The sequence below is a fragment of the Zosterops lateralis genome (genome assembly GCF_965231275.1).
Source record: "Zosterops lateralis genome assembly, chromosome: 13".
NCBI lineage: Eukaryota > Metazoa > Chordata > Aves > Passeriformes > Zosteropidae > Zosterops > Zosterops lateralis.
Window position 1 is genome coordinate 12120014 of NC_139773.1, and position 16167 is coordinate 12136180.

Here is a 16167-nt window from a genome sequence, read left to right on the forward strand (position 1 = left end):
TTTATTTCAAACAGCTGCACTACAGAGGAACAGACCTAACCCAACCAAGGGAGAAGTCAGGACATTTCTTGGGAAAAATGCCTTATTTCAATATTCTGATTTCTCTTTGCATCACAAATGGCTCTCACTATTTGGCCCTGGCTAAGCAAAGAACTAAATTTGTTACTAATAAAGTATGTCTCCTACCAGAAGGTCATGGGTTCCACTTATGGCAACACACCCAGAGAAGCAGTGGTGATAGGCAGGTTATCCAGGTACATTGAGTGTTCATATCCTCCTCTCTCTCATGCACATCCTCAGCCAGGTGAAAATGCACAGGGGAACTGCCCAGGATTTGTTGCCCCATGTTTCTTTAGTTCCACTCCTGACACGTGAACAGAGCTAAAATTCCTTAGGATCTGTTGAGACAAATGTAGATCCAGGTAAGGCGTTACAACAGAAACACATGCAAAAAGAAAAACAGGTTTGGGGCTTTTTTTTTTTTCTCTCATTAGGCAATATTTTTGCAGAGTGAAACATGGTCTGGTCCCAGGAGGAAGTGTGGGTTCCCTGTTTCCACCCACAGCAGCTCAGGACCTGCAGAGCCGTGTGCCAGCAGCTGCACACCTACAGGCACGGGGCTGCCAGGGAGCAGCTGCCAAACAGCATGTGCAGTGTTTAGCAATAGCAGTGACAGACACGCTGCTCCTGCCAACTGCAGAAAGAGGGAGCATTTGCCACCAGGCTCTATTTCCTGGCAGCTTCTACTGTTGAGTGATTTTAGCCCAGACCTGCACAGCTCTCATTTCCACCACCTGGTACAGGAGCAACTTTACAGAAACCCCTGCAACAGCAAGACTGCACCTGCACCCAGGACATGTGAGACAACGGGGAGGAGGCAAAGCACAACAGGGTGACACCCAGCACTGCTCTGAGCCAGGGAGGGAGCAGGTTTGCTCTGCAGGATCCACAATTTCTTCAGTGACACCTAACTTTGCACAGGCCCTACAGAGAGCAATGCTGCTAAAGAGTCCCCTCAAAGGGTATCCCCTACAAGGACATGTTTCTGCAGACATGGTGAAGAATATGTCTCATTGCAAGTCTGGCTTTGCAAGACAGGCTGACAAATTTTCCCCTTTTTCATAGACAAATATACTTTTTCCCACACACACAATGGTAATTCGATGATTTATATGGCTTGTTTACAAACCAGGAAAGGAACTATCCAAAACCACCTACAAGCAAATGTAGTAAAAATTACTCACTTTAGTGTGCTCTCCAAATGTATCAAATGAGAAAAACTGGCATTCATATTGTCCATAACAGGAGTCTTCCATTTCCCCTTGAATAAGTATATTTCTGGTCAGAAAATCAACCTCTGCCCTCGTATCAACACCATCTCTGACTTATCCAACGTGAAGACAAAGTGGGCTGCCTGTGGAAACCAGAAAAGTTTTTATTCAGGATGAACACAACATTTTTATTATTGAATTGTTCTGAGCAAGTGCACACTTTTCCTTTAAGCAATCACCAAGTCTGGGGACATGCCAGTTGCTGGTATCTGATCCCAGAGGCTGCTACAAAAGACTTCTGCCTCTGGTAAAACTTTCAACTCCAAAATACAGTTAGGGCCTTCAGCTCTCATATGTACCTTTGTGTCTATGGGACAAAAACTACTTAAAAAGACAATTAAGTGTAGAATATAAAAGACAAGACAAGGTAAATATTTACCACAAATGAGTACCCTGATAAAAATATTTCATACCATCAATTTTCACTTGATTGTTCTTCCTTGGACAAGGAAGGAGATTAAACTCTTCAGCCTGATACATAGAATAAGCTGTAGTGGCAGTAACAATACCAGGTCATCAGGTAACCAATTTGTAATCTCTTCCACCAGACGAAGAATTATTCCTTTGGACACTTCCACTTTAAATGCATTATGAGGCACACCTGAAAAATGAAGCAATTGATTATTTTTACGGTTGCAAGTGGCAGAATCATGCAATTAGATGAAGAGCATACTGATTTAATTTTGATCTAGATAACCCTGTGCATGACAGAAGTGCTCTAGCCATTAAATATGGCAGTGCCATCTCTTTATAGAAAGCTGAAACATTACTTGGAGAGAGTATTTCTGTTAGCTTGGTCAACATTCACCTGAGCTAAATACTATGGTATGATTTATCACTGCACTGTTCAGATTCACTGCAGCCAGGAAAAGCAGAGCAAAAGCAACAGAAGACAAGCAATTCTCAGGGAGGACTGAACCTTTTATCCAGAAAAACAGGTGCCATCGTATATGAGGAACTCTCTTTGGGCTATGGCTAATGTTCCATTCCCCTGATACTGCTGCTTATCCTCTGCTGTGGAAAGGTGATGCTTTCCGAGGATCCCCACCAGCGCCCGGGACTGCCTGAAGGAGACAGGGAAGGAGCAAAGCGGTGACATTCCGAGCCCTCCACCCCGCAGAGAACTTGGGCAGGAGGGAGCACGGCACAACTTGGGCAGCACGGCACAACTCCCCTCCCTCTGGCACGGGTGGCCCGGTGCACATTCCCCTCGGGTGCCCTCAGCATCCCCCTGGGTACCCCCAGCATCCCCCCGGATACCCCCAGCATCCCCCTCGGGTACTCTCAGCATCCTCCCGGATACCCCCAGCATCCCCCCGGGTACCCCCAGCATCCCCCGGGTACCCTCAGCATCCCCCCGGGTCCCGCCGCCCCCCGCCCGCGGTCCCGGCCGAGCCCCGCTCCGCCCCTCGGTCGGGACGAGCCCCCGGCATCCCGGAGCTGTCCATGGTGGCTCCGCTCCTGCCCCGCGCCGCTCCCGCCCCCGCCTCACCTGTAGCGCGGGCGGGCGGTGGAGCCTCTGCCCGGCGCTCCGGCAGCAGCAGCAGCAGCAGCTCATCCCCGGCGTGCGGTGCCGAGTCCCCCGGGGCGGCACCGCTGATCCCCGGCCCTTGCCCGGCCGCAGGCGGGTGTGGAAGCGGCCCCGCCAGCAGCCGCTCCGTGCCGCCGTCCAGGTTGAGCCCGCGGCTGCCCCGGCGCCTCTCGGAGGAGTCGGGGCCGTGGCGGAGCCCCCGTCCTGTCCAGGAGGGTCCAGGAGGCTCCGAGATGCCGCCGCCACCAATTGCCCACGAAGTTCTGCCCGAAGCTCTCCACAGCCGCCCCTCGGCGGCTCGCCCGCTCAGCGAGGTGGTGGCGGCGCTCCGAGCCCATGTGCAGCTCCCGCCGTCGGATTTGAGGATGCGGCGGGCCCGCAGGGTGACGGGCGGCCCGTGGGGGCGGTCGGCGAACACCAGCCGCCCTGCCCCGGGTGGCGAGAGGAGCTGAGGGGCCGGGGGCGAGCACCGCCGGGCCGGGACATCCCGCAGCACTCGGGCTCCGGGGCGGGGGCGGCCCCGCTTACCTCCGGGATAACGAGGGGGAGGGAGGAAGGCGGCGGAGCCCTCGGGGCGCAGGGCCGGCCCGGGGCCCAGCCTGGAGCGAGTCGGAGCCGGGTGGCCGCGGGGTGAGGTGCGGGGCGCCGTCCGGGCAGGGCCTGCAAGAAACGGGCGGCGGCAGCGGCGGCGGGGCCGGGGGCAGGGGGGCGGAGGGAGCGGTACCGACCTGATGCTGCGGCCCATCGCCGCTCCACGGCGCGTCCCGCGGCGGCGCCGCCACCGGCACCATCTCCGTGTCTGTGTCCGGCGGGAAGGGCAGGAGGAGCCGCTGCTCCCGGGGCTCCCCGCGGTCGGGGCGGCCCGTCCCGGGCGGTCCCGCAGCCGGTACCCGCAGCCCGGGCCAGCCACACGTGCGCCGCCGCTTCGCACGGCAAAACGCGCCTTTTGCTTTGGATGTTTGGGATGGTTCCGTTGTGGGCGTTTTGATTTTTTTTTTTTTTCTTTTCTCCCTTCCCTTAACGTCGCAAGGCGAAAGCAGAGCCCCGTCCCCGCTCCCCGCAGCCCCGGAGGCGGCGCGCACCGCCCGGCAGCGCGGGCAGGGGGAGCCGGCGCGGAGCGAGCACAGCCAGCGGCGCCGGCGGCTCCCAAACTTCGCTGCAGACACTTACCTGTCCCGACAGCGCCGACCGTGGACTCTGGCCGCAGCCTCTGGCAGCTGCCGGGCACTGGCAGGGCAGGCAGGGCAGGGCAGGGGCAGGCAGGCGCAGGCAGCTCCCGCTCCGCCGCTCCGGCTGCCTCCCCTCCGCCTCCCTTTTTATATCCATCTCCCAACCGCTGGCGGTGCCCGCACTGTTTACAGCGGCTGAGCCGCTGGCTCCTCCCAGCCGGGGACGTTCCCTCCAGCCTGGACGTATATCTGCGAGCGGCGCCCCGATGCCCCGCTGCCCGCACGGAAAGGTCTTCCCCGGCTCCGGGGGCAGCGGGATCCGTGCCCGGCTCCCCGCGGGTCTGGGCGGACCCGCTGAGCCTCCGGCGAGGCAAAGGGATGCGGCTGGGGGCCAGCTGTCTCTCCAAGGGCTGAGGGACCCCGGACCCCAGCTCCTGATGTCCTAACCCGGGACAGGGAGGCAGCTGACCCCTCTGGCACCTTCCCCTGAGGGTGTTTTGCCCTGTGCCGTCCTGTGCCTGGCAGATCTGTGGACGACACTGTAACCCAGCAGCCACAAAACCTCCCTTGACTGTGGGAGAGGAGAGAGGTATTTTCCACTTCACCTCCCATCAACTTCTACCCAGTCTGCAGTGAGAGGAAGAGGCTTAGAAACTGCTGTGACCAGACACAGACACAAACCCCCCATGCGCTGCCTTCCTGGCTTGGAAGGTCCCAGTCTCAGTCAGTGGACATGGCACTGCCTGTCACACCATCACACCTGGCACTGACCATCACACACTGCCTTGTTTTCCATAAACACCAACATCACAAAAATTTTTTTATAGACTCCAAAATACAGCACAACTGAGTTTCTGTATGACACATAAATACAGGTAACTGCTTTACTGCAGCCACAGCCTCTCTCCCCCAGGGTCATAATCCCTCATCTCCACTCCAGAGCTCAACATCCCAAAAGGACAAGCCAGAAGTGGGTAGGCAATGGTTCCAGCCACTACTCCTGCCCAGGGCCAAAGAGGTGCAGAGCCACAGGTGCTGTCGGTCTCAGAGACATTTGTGTGCCATCATCTGGTCAAACTGTTCCAATCTGTCACCTCTGAAATTTATTCTGGTGCAGGATTTCTTCTGACAGAGGGCACAAAGACTCTATAGTCATGTTAATCAGGAGCAAGTGCTGTCAGACGAAATATGGGAACAGACTGGAAGCAGAGGGGGTGGGTGAGGGGCACAGCCATGCCCCATGCTCCTCCAGACAGCAGCTCTGGTGAGGGAGCAACGTTCACTTGTGCTAAACAAAACACATCCATTCTCTTACACCCATTTCTCGGACCCAGAGAATTGCTGAATCTGAAGATAACCATCCAGCCCAGGAAAACACATCCAGATAACACTCCCTTGTCTCAATACTCCGTAAATACAGGGAAATGCTGGAGCTGCCACCTTTGCTACCAGCTGTTCATCTGTCATTTAGTGCTGGCACTTCTATTCCTGTCTCAAATAGCTTTTGTCATTTTCCTTCCAAAAAAGCAGCATTAGTCAGCGTTGTGCCTCCTCCTTATCTGAATATGACACATATGAATGCAGGTCATGGGAACAGAGCTGTTACCACAAGTATGGGAGGCTTCACTCAGTTTTGGAAGAAAAAAATATCTGCTGGTGGAAGTTTTAGGCAAGATAAGTAAAATAAGAGTATTTTGTCTTAAGACACACCAAATTCTCTGAACTCAATGTTTGTAGAAGTACAAAATCCAAAGAGGACCTGAGCCTTTTCATCTGCCAGGGCCCTAGAAATCTTATACATTATTATGTATGTATGTATGTTACATTATACATGTTATTTAAAATATTTACTTAATGCAAAAGCTTTCACAAACTTGTAATCTAAATAAAAGGCATCAATAATTAATCTAATGTAGTAGAGGTAAATGTAAAGCACTTTGCTTAGTGCTAAGCTTTGTGCAGACCTTACAGAACAACCAGCAAAGCCAAAGTCTCTCCTGCTTACCTGGAAGATTTTCCTGAAAAAGCAACCAAAATCTTGAAGGTGTGAGTGCTGCTTAAATCCATTAAAGGAATTTTCTCTTTCGTAGCCAGAAACAGACTGGTTTGATTTATTTTTTTTTAATTAAGAACTACTCTCAGGTGAAAGATTTCAGTGCCATTTCACCCCATATTAAGTTTTCACTGGCCTGAGGAAGAAAATTAAGAAAATTTCAGACTAAAAGGGACTGAACATATCATGCTATTTTCTAAAGATTGCTGTCTCTTTTTAAAGTAAACACAGAAGCACCCATAACTATCTGTAGAGTGGAGCTTGGCAGCTCAACTCTTTCCCTTTCCCTCTTTAGATTCCATTTTTCCAAGCTGATCTCTGTTTTGCAGCAGCACTGGGATGAAGTTTACACCACAGCCCTGTGCTGCAGGATGCATCCACAGCGTGAGAACACTCCCGAACAACCTCACACCTGCAAATGAGAAATCATGACTAATGCTCACTGCCTGCCACACACGCCTGGTGTAACCCTTCCTCACAAAAATAACCAACCCAAACCCTCCTCCAAGTGGGTATTATTGTGGGTTATAAACTGCAGTTTATTTTCTAACAAACAAAAATGGGTCGTTTTCTGTAATGGGTTGCCAGAGACAAGACAACCTGGGCCGTCCCATGTCTTGGCACAGTGACTGTGATGCTTTGCCTGCAAACACAGCTGTTGTGTTCAATACCAAATATCGATGGCTGGGATTCTCATGGTAAGGCAAGGGCAGAGAACCAAGGTAATCTGAGAGAGTGGCCTGCGGGAATTGACTCGCAGGGCACAGGCACCTCTGTCCAGGGACTCAGCTCTCACACACGAGTGCAGGGAGGTTCCTCCCCCTCCCTAAGTGATTTTTTCCCGGGCACACTCCCTCGCTGGGCGGTTTCCTGTTTCCTTCGAGAAAGGAAGGAGGAACGGAGGCAGCATCCCCTGATCAGCGCCCCGTTCCCACGATCAGTCCGGCCGTGCGGGCCAGCGCCAGCTCAGACCCCAATGTGCGAGCCCGGAGCGCCCAATGACACGGACACGGGGGGACACGGGGGGACATGGGAGGACACAGGGGGGGATACAAGGGGACATGGTGGGACACGAGGGGGACACGAGGGGGACACGGAGGGGACACTGGGGGGGACACGGGGCGCGACCGTCCCTGCAGAGCCGCGGGCGGCCGGGAGGCGGCGCCCTTGCACAGCCGCTGCCCCGCGGCCCGGCCGGAGCCCGAGCGGCCCGAGCGACCCTGCCCGTCCCCAGCGGTCCTGGGCATCCTCCACTGATTCTGCCCGTCCTCCAGCGGTCCTGGCCATCCCTCACTGATCCTGCCCATCCTACAGCGGTCCTGGACAACTTGCACCGGTCCTGCCCATCCTACAGCGGTCCTGGGCATCCTCCACTGATCCTGCCCATCCCACAGCAGTCCTGCCCATCCCTCACTGATCCTGCCCATCCTACAGCGTTCCTGGCCAACTTGCACTGGTCCTGGCCATCTTCCAGTGATCCTGCCCATCCTCCAGCGGTCCTGACCATCCTTCACTGACCTTGCCCACCCCTCACTGATCCTGCCCATCCTACAGTGGTCCTGGCCAACTTGCACTGGTCCTGGCCATCTTCCATTGATCCTGCCCATCCTCCAGCGGTCCTGACATCCTTCACTGACCCTGCCCATCCTTTGCTGATCCTGCCCTTACTTCAGTGATTCTGGCCATCTTCCACTGGTCCTGCCCATCCTCTATTGACCCTGCCCATCCTCCAGCAGTCCTGGCCATCTTTCACTGGTCCTGCCCATCCTCCTGCAGTCCTGGCCATCCTTCACTGGTCCTGCCCATCCTCCTGCAGTCCTGGCCATCCTTCACTGGTCCTGCCCATCTTCCACTGATTCTGCCCATCCTCTATCAGCCCTGCCCATCCTCCAGTGGTCCTGCCCATCATTTACTGATCCTGCTGAGGGATGAGTGCCCCAAGCCCGGCTGTCTCTCAGCCCAAGCACTGAGTGCAGTTCCTGGCACAGCACAGGACCCCCCTGTACCAGCTGCACCCAACAATGCCCACCCCTCATCTGCCCCATCCCTGTCAGCCAGTACCAGAAAGCCTTTGAGATACCAAACCTACATCTCCTTGTGTCCTTCTGTCCCTGTGTCCCTGTGTCCCTGTCTCCTAGTCTCCTACCAATTTGTTTATCTCTGGCCTTTAACAGCCTTTTTCTTGGTTTAATCATTTGCTTCTGGAGCAGAGAGAAGGCCTTGGATTGCTGGGCTTGAGGTAACACTCCCATATTCCCAAGGAGCTGGAGCATCTTGTATAACAAGAATGGCTTCACCTTTATGCTGGATCACCTTGAGGGCACTGATGTGAATTTTGAGCAGGTTGGCATTTTGATCACAGCTACAAAACCAAGAGAATTTCCAGGCTAAGCTAGGTCCAAAGGTAACTATTAAATATATCTGAAGAGCTGAAGGAATACTTCACAGGACAAGTGCTTTTCTTGTGGCTTTTGGCTCAGGTTCTGACTTAACAAACTTCTCCTATGATAACTCAAGAGAAAGCTGCTTCTGAACAGGCTGGAGGGTTTTTAAGAGCCCACAGGCCCAGGAAAGGTTTTCTTACTGTGCAACAGCCTTTATAATCCATGTCCCACAGACAACTTATGGGATTCAGGCAATGTTCTGAAATACTTATAAATACAGTGAAACATATTAAACATAAACAGCAAAGAATCCCAGAGTGTTTTCCTCAAAATGTATGTGTGTACATAACTACATTTATGGATGTTCTGCTGCAGCCTTGGCTACAGATCACTGCACCACTTTGACAAACACCGAATGTTTCAACAGGCCAAATCAAGAGATGGATGATAGATAGAGTGTAGGTACTAAAATGTAACAATGGTTATATAAAATTTTTCATTTAAAGTATTCTTTAATGATCAGGAAAACTATCTTCATTATTCATACAGACACTCAAAGACTGCAGATTCCCTCCCCCCACCACCCAAAAAAAAAGAAAAAAATAAACCAAAAAATCCCAAAACAATAACCCAACCACCAAAAGAAAATTTACTTCCATATTAATTTTTATTAATTAAAAACATTTTTCAAAGTTGTTTAAGTCGCTATTCTTGTTAAAGACTTTTTTTCTACTTGATTAAGGAAGGAAACTTCTACACTCCTGCTAGCTATTTGCACTTTGGGTCCAGCCCCAGCCCCAGAGTCCAGCACAGACTATTTTTCCAACAGATATAAACTGGGTTTAAAGGCTCCATTTTGCTTTCTAGCTGCTCTTTGTCTCTGCCTGCTGATTAAAGCCATTAGTCTGGTGTAACCAGGTGGAGCTGTGGCTGCTCAAAGGCCACAGCAACTTCATCCTGTTGATAAAAAGGTGCTGGTAAGGGACAACTGGGACTCTATGGAGCTTAAATTTTCTTCTAAGGCAGTGCCCCTGTCCAGCTCTCCTTCCTCCAGGCTGAGCCCAAAGGTTCAATTTACACTCTAGGAATGGATCAATAAAGCAATTACATGCAACATAAGTAGGCTGGGACTTCATGATAAGTAGGGCTGCAAACACAAAAGAAAGTTCTGATAATTAAAAGGGACAAGGAACCCAAAACTCAGCGGCATATTGCCAAGAGTGTTTGAAATGGTGAATGTTTTAATGTAACAGCACACTGCTGAAGGCTGGAGGTCATGTCCTGGGAGCCCTGGAATGTGACTGAAACCTTCCCTTTCATTTCTAAGCAAAGAAAAAAATTTAGACTGTTTTTTCTTTTTTTATTTACTTGAGGGACATCCCAGATCAGCATGTTTGAGAAGCTTTAGGTTTGTTATTTATTTGATTCAAGATTAAAGTTATCAACTTCAAGTTGGTGTGACTGAGGGTCCAGAGCATTGTCTGCCTATTGTAATTGTATTAGTCCAGCACTCCACAAATATGTTGGAATTTCATGTATCAAAATGCACATTCATGGCTATAGCTCATCCCTGGAATATAATATTGTATTACTTAGCTTAATCCTAGCAGTTTTATTCTACAGATGGTCCACATAGAGGAGGATGTTGGGCACTGCTGCCATCCCACTGGTCCTGGTCTGAGCCAGAGGGAAACAGTTTGGGGCAGATCCAAAACATTCCTGATGGCCCTGCTACAGCAGAGTGACTCGAAATGCAAGTGATGCTAAAGCTTTTAGCAGGTCTGCAAGTTCCAAGAACAAACTGCCATGGAAAACGTCATTTAGGATAAGCAAAACTATGGATCGATGTCTTCTTTGTTTAAAGCCGTTTTTAAACTAATTAGGCCTAGAAACAAAAGGAGAAAATAAACGAAAGACCCACTGCACGCAGTCACCTCCAAAGACACAGCAAATCAAGCCACCCGTGTCTGCCTTGAAATCCAAGTGTAATCCAGAGGCGTGTGCTCCTTCCGCTGCTTCTCCTGATAAAGCAAAGCTCAGCCCCAGCGGCTCCGCGCCTCCTCCTCCTCCTCCTGTGCCGGGACAGCCCGGGCTGGCTGCAGGGTCCCCGCCCCGCCGGGGCTGCAGCATGACCTTCCCCCCTCCGCCCGCCCCGGCCCCGCTCGCCGCCTGCGCCCCGGCCCGGGCGCCCAGCACCATCACCTTCCTCACCCGCTGCCCCCTCCCCGGCCCATCCCTGGGGCAGCCCCCGAGCGCCGCTGGGCGCCGGGACAGGGCGGATCCCCCCACGGACACAGCCAGGGCTGGGCTGTCCCAGGGCCCGGGGCAGCCAGCGGGGATGCTCCGACCTCTGGAGCGAGGGAAGGGCAGCCCTGCTCCAACGCAGGGACAGCCAGCACAGGATTTTACTCTAGAAAGTGATATGATGCGCTCCCAGCCCCGCGGAAACCCAGACCAAAGCACCTTTACCCTTACAGGAAGCAGAAGGTAATTTATAATTGACCTATTAATGGTGTAGGGATCTTCTTGGAGTTTTGGGGGGTTTGGGGTTTTTTTAAGACGCAGCATGTCACCCTTACAATTTCTGCAAAATTAATTTGATTACTGCAGAAACTCATCTGCAAAACCGGACATCGGCAGAGTCAAAGGAGCAGGGATCATTCTCCTGCTGCAAGGACCAGCTCCTGCGTTTTACTGTTGGACCAAAGCTGTGAGACCCAAGTGCAACCTCCTGCTTTGAAATTCACACCCATCTGACCTCAGTATTACCACTGGACTTGGAAAGCAACACAGAGCCAGCAGGAAGTTTCTGTGCCTGACCTCATTCCCAACAGTGGAGTGCCCACCATCAAAGAGCCACCCCACCCTTACCCAGTGCTGGAGTACAAACGACTGCATTGGAGCTAAGTTTCAGAGCTAAAACGTTTGGAGAGTTCCACATAGAAGGACATACCAAAATGAGTTAAATGGGCTTAACTGAGATCATTAGTTTGCTTTCACAAGAATAGAGCTGGGGAAGAAAGCATTTTCTGAGTGAGAACAATCAAGTTTTACGGCTGAACGAATAACCAGAGGAAGCAAATACATTGGGTCTCTACTTCTATGTTTAGCACCATTTAGAAAAAGCAAATGCGATACAGAGTTTATAGATGTGTACAATGCTAAGCATAAATACAGGTTTGGGTATTTAGAGTACCAGGGTCAGCACCCCGAGCAGAGCTGGCACAAGTTACAGGAGTGACATGGAAAAACGAGGAACAAAACCGCAGCAGAGGTGACACAGGTAACAGGCCTCCGTGTGAGCACAAGTTAAATTTGTAACAGTTACATAAATTTTAAAAGGATACATATCAGCCTCCGTGGAAAATGACACCTTTGAAGCTGTAACAAATATTCCCCTCCGGCTTTTCCGAAGTACAAACACCAGACAACTACTGATAGTGAACAGATGTACCACATCTTACCTTCCTGCAAACAAGATCTACATCACCTGTGGCTGCACTACATGAACAAAAATGGTCAGTCACACAGGAAAAAATGGACAGAGAACCCCATCAACAACAAAATGTTAACTCACACCTTTGGGAGACCCGTTGCATAATTTATCCAGGCACACAGAGCCATTTTTACAGTGACACCTTGATAGCTCTAAAATATGCATAACAAGTTCTTGTAAAGGCCCACATTGTACATTTAAATTACAGCATGTTAGCAGTTTGCTGGAACAGACCATTTTTTAAGCCCAAAATTTGTTTTTTTGTAACCTCACATCATCCCCTTTCCTACAATTTAAAAATTAAAATATTTTTTAAAAATTTAAAATTTTTTTTCTTTAAAATAATGAGGACTCGAAATTCACTGTCATGGATGAAACTGCATCTTCATGATGTGGCCACATTTTTTTCAACTAATAGTTTCAAGGTTGACCAGCAGTGTTTTGAAATGCTTGAAACTTTGGTACAAGTTTACAATACAGAGTAGATCACTATTAGCATTTATTTTGTGCAAAGCATACATCAGAAAATTATTTTAAAATCATTTAAGAACTACTGGATGAGAATAGGGCTACAAGGAAAATTATTTAAGGGAACAAACAGGTTAAAAAATTACTGAATTTAAAGAGAGGGAAGAGGATCCATACCAGTGGATCAATGATAGGTCATTAACGTTTTAATTAAGAGCAAAACATCTGCGTTAGTTTAATGCAGATGAACTTCACAAACCAAACCAGTCAATGCAGAAGCCAGAAGACCGTGGCCCCTCTGAGAATTAGTTAAGCAGGAATTCAGGCAAATAAAAGATAGTACAAGTGGAAATTCACATTCATTGTGAACATTGTGAACTGTGGCTGTAACTGCAGAGACCATGGGACATAAATAATAATGTTGAATTCATATTCAAGGTTCTCATTAACAGAGATGCAAAGACAAGTCACAAAGTGACTTCAGGAGTTGGAAAAGTAGTAATCAAAAAAACCTATTTATAGGGAAAAGGTTAGAAGTATCAGTTAGTTAAAGTAAAAGGGTAGCTACAGAGGAGAAGAAACGTTGCAGGCTGAGGTTTCAGAGCAACACAAAGTTCAATGCGGGTACCAAAAAACCAGAGCTAATTAGGTAAAAATCCCCCAAGTCACTACAAGGATAGGCTGACCCTTTCAACATTACCTTCAATACCTGTACCACACACAGCAGCTTGGTTTCCACAGGGCTACAGTCCCAGGAAGAACACATGTAGGAATGGAAAAAAACCACTGTGGATTTATGAAGGTACAGTAAATATATATAAAATCAGACAAGTATCTGAATATTTATTTAAAATATAGGAGGGAGGTGCTGAGCTTGAGGTGGTGATTAGGCAAAACCTGACAATTTTGGCTGGCAGAGCCACCAAGAGGGCCCTGCTGCTTGGGACAGTTAGAAGTCACAACTAGACAACACTGCTGCCCAGAAAAAGAGCCTAAGGACCCAGGTGATGTGGACCAGGATGCATGTCCCCATTTCACTGGAACTGAAAATACAAGTTTTTCCCCTTTTGCAGTAATAGGGCCAAGGCAATAATCAAAGACAATGCACACTTGCAGCGCTGAAAATTAACTGCAGGCCTGTTATAGGAATTCTTAACAACTATGTTCAAATATTTCTTCCAGGCATGAATCATGATTTTTCATTACTTAGAACCAGCTGAACACCATTTAAACATAACCTCTTGCACATTTGATTTACATACCCAGCTTACTCTATCAAGCAATGTTCTTACACTTTCCTCATGTATGAAAATTATGCACCAAATAAGATTCCAAACTTGAGCAAGCTCTAATCCATGCATCCTTTATTCCATTACAATCACTGTGTTGCTTTCTAGCAACAGGACACAAACTGCAATCAATCGCGATCAATTTATACAACAATCTGAGGCTTACAGTACATTTAAGGCCTTTAAATTTGGAAAAATTAGACCTATCCTAGTAGTGTAACAATTTTTAAGTGTTTTGCATTTCTGATGCATAATCTGTGCGATTCCAGTGTCAAAGAATCAGATTACTTCTAAACTAAAAAGATCAGCTCAATGAAAATTTAGTTACATAATCCATCAAAACATAAATGTGTAAATTTTATTTTTTTTTTTTTGTCCTGGAAACTTTATAAAACTTTAATAGCAAAATAATATAGGGATAAAAACATATTTTAACAAAATGTATTCAATCATATACAAACCAGAATTTTGCAGTTTATTGTAACTAGACTTAAATTAAAACTACCAATTAAGAATCTATGCACAATGTAAATTCAAATATGTACAGTACTTTTAAAAAGTCTACAGGAATGCTTTACAGAAGGAAATGTCTGTTATGGCTATTATTCAGACAATCTGAATATTAAAATGAGTTTTCTAGTAGTAAATTTACACATTTATTTTTAAACAAAAGCAGTTTTGTCCCTAGATCCTTTAAGAATATTCCAGTTATGTTTATACAAGTAATGGAGAGGTCGTTACAGAGTTTAGCCCCATATAGTAGTTTGCTTATTTTCAGGTAAAATTGTTTTTAAATAATTTACTTGGGAAGATCAGTAAGTTAACAAAAGAACACTAGAAGGGAGGAGAGGGAACTTCATCACAATAACTTTCCAGTTACAATACCACAGCTAGAAACTTCACAGAGAAAGAACTCCCTTAGATTGAACCCATGATTGTTCTGAACAAGCTGTAGCTCATAACAGTTGTGTTCTCCACTCTGAGAACACAGGGGGGAAAAAGTCTTTGTAGGACAGAATTATAAATGATCTGAAGTGAGACAGAGAAAACTGATCTTCGATTAATACAGCACTAGGTAAAAAGTGTCCCCATAAGCAGCTAGGATTCCCACTTCCTTCAGGGCAATGAAGCTAAAAATTGTTGGAATTACAGTAGTTGACCATATTTGTGTGCATTAGTAGAATCATTTCCAGATAGAAAAGACAAATTTCATCAGATGTTTGATTAGAACACCCTCAAGACAGGGCATTTCTTCATAGTATAAAGCTATTACAGCTATCCAGTTAAAGCATGTGCAAAACCAGGTAATTTCTTCCGTTCACAGTAACTGAGGTAAAATCAGGTAGGCTTCTTCAGGAGTTGGGAAGTTCATGAGATATGAACTGTTTTAGTCTCTCTAAGTACTGTGCATAAAGCTCTATGTCATTATGCCCAGCCCCTTCCACCCAGAGGGGCTCCACTGCTCGTGGACATCGCTCGTACATGGCCAGGCCATGGGAGAAATCGATCACCTCATCTTCGGTACCGTGGATGACCAGCACAGGAGAGGTCACTTTAGAGATCTTGTCAATGCTGGGGGAAGGAAAAGAAAGACACAGCTCAGTTTGGGGGCTTTCAGTTTCACATTATTGAAGAAAGCAAGCTTGACTATTGACACACAACCCAGTTACCACTGTGTGTTTTTAAATGGCTGCAGAGCACTGGAATTGTGCACAAGTGATATGGGACAAGGCTCATTCCCAAATTCCCAAAGCACACGTGTAAAAAAGGAGCCAGCACTGCCATCACCACCATCCCACTAGTGCTAACAGCAACCAGCTTGAGTGGGCAGCATGCAAATAAATTTTGGCACCCAAAAAACCCCAACAAAACAGTGACTGTATCTATCACACAAAGCACTGTGAGGCAAGTTAGATTCCATGGGACATTCTGCAAGCATGGACTCTTCTCACACAACACATTATCACCTTCAATTTAACAGCTTAGGAACTAATTAACTACATTCCAGCCATAAGATTTCATTAAAAAAAAATGGGTCTTGGCTCATGGAGCTTGAACCTGTCTTTGAACCCCCAAATTAGGCAGATTCAGCTAAAGGAAAACAATGTGTTTTAAGTACTGATTGTTTCAGTTCAAACAATGAAAGACAAAACTGTGGGAGAAGAGCATTACACAGGGATATTTAACTGCAAATCACTCAGGAATTTACTTTATGTAACCAGACTCTTTGCCAGCTGCGACTGCAAAGTGGCCTTAGAGTAATATTTTTCCTTTTTTCCAGCTACTTTTAGCAGACCAATATAGCTTGAGACTACCTGTCATAGGAAAACGGGTTCTGAGGGAAGGGAAGAGTGACAAAGGCACCTTCCCACCTAAGAGGTCAGGCCAGAAAACCCCAATTATGAAGCATCCTGGTAGCACATGAACTTGCAAGCAGTGAACAGCA

General features: G+C 48.1%; 1 protein-coding gene across 1 annotated transcript in view; it reads right to left on the reverse strand.

The window, feature by feature from the left end:
• Positions 1 to 13774: 13774 nt before the first annotated feature.
• The window catches only part of ABHD17C (abhydrolase domain containing 17C, depalmitoylase), a 28612-nt gene continuing 26219 nt past the window's right edge, over positions 13775 to 16167 (reverse strand). The window contains exon 3 of the mRNA XM_083870823.1: positions 13775 to 15293. Within this exon, the coding sequence (XP_083726949.1) occupies positions 15074 to 15293 (220 nt within the window). The 3' untranslated portion in view covers positions 13775 to 15073. The remainder of the gene's footprint in view (positions 15294 to 16167) is intronic.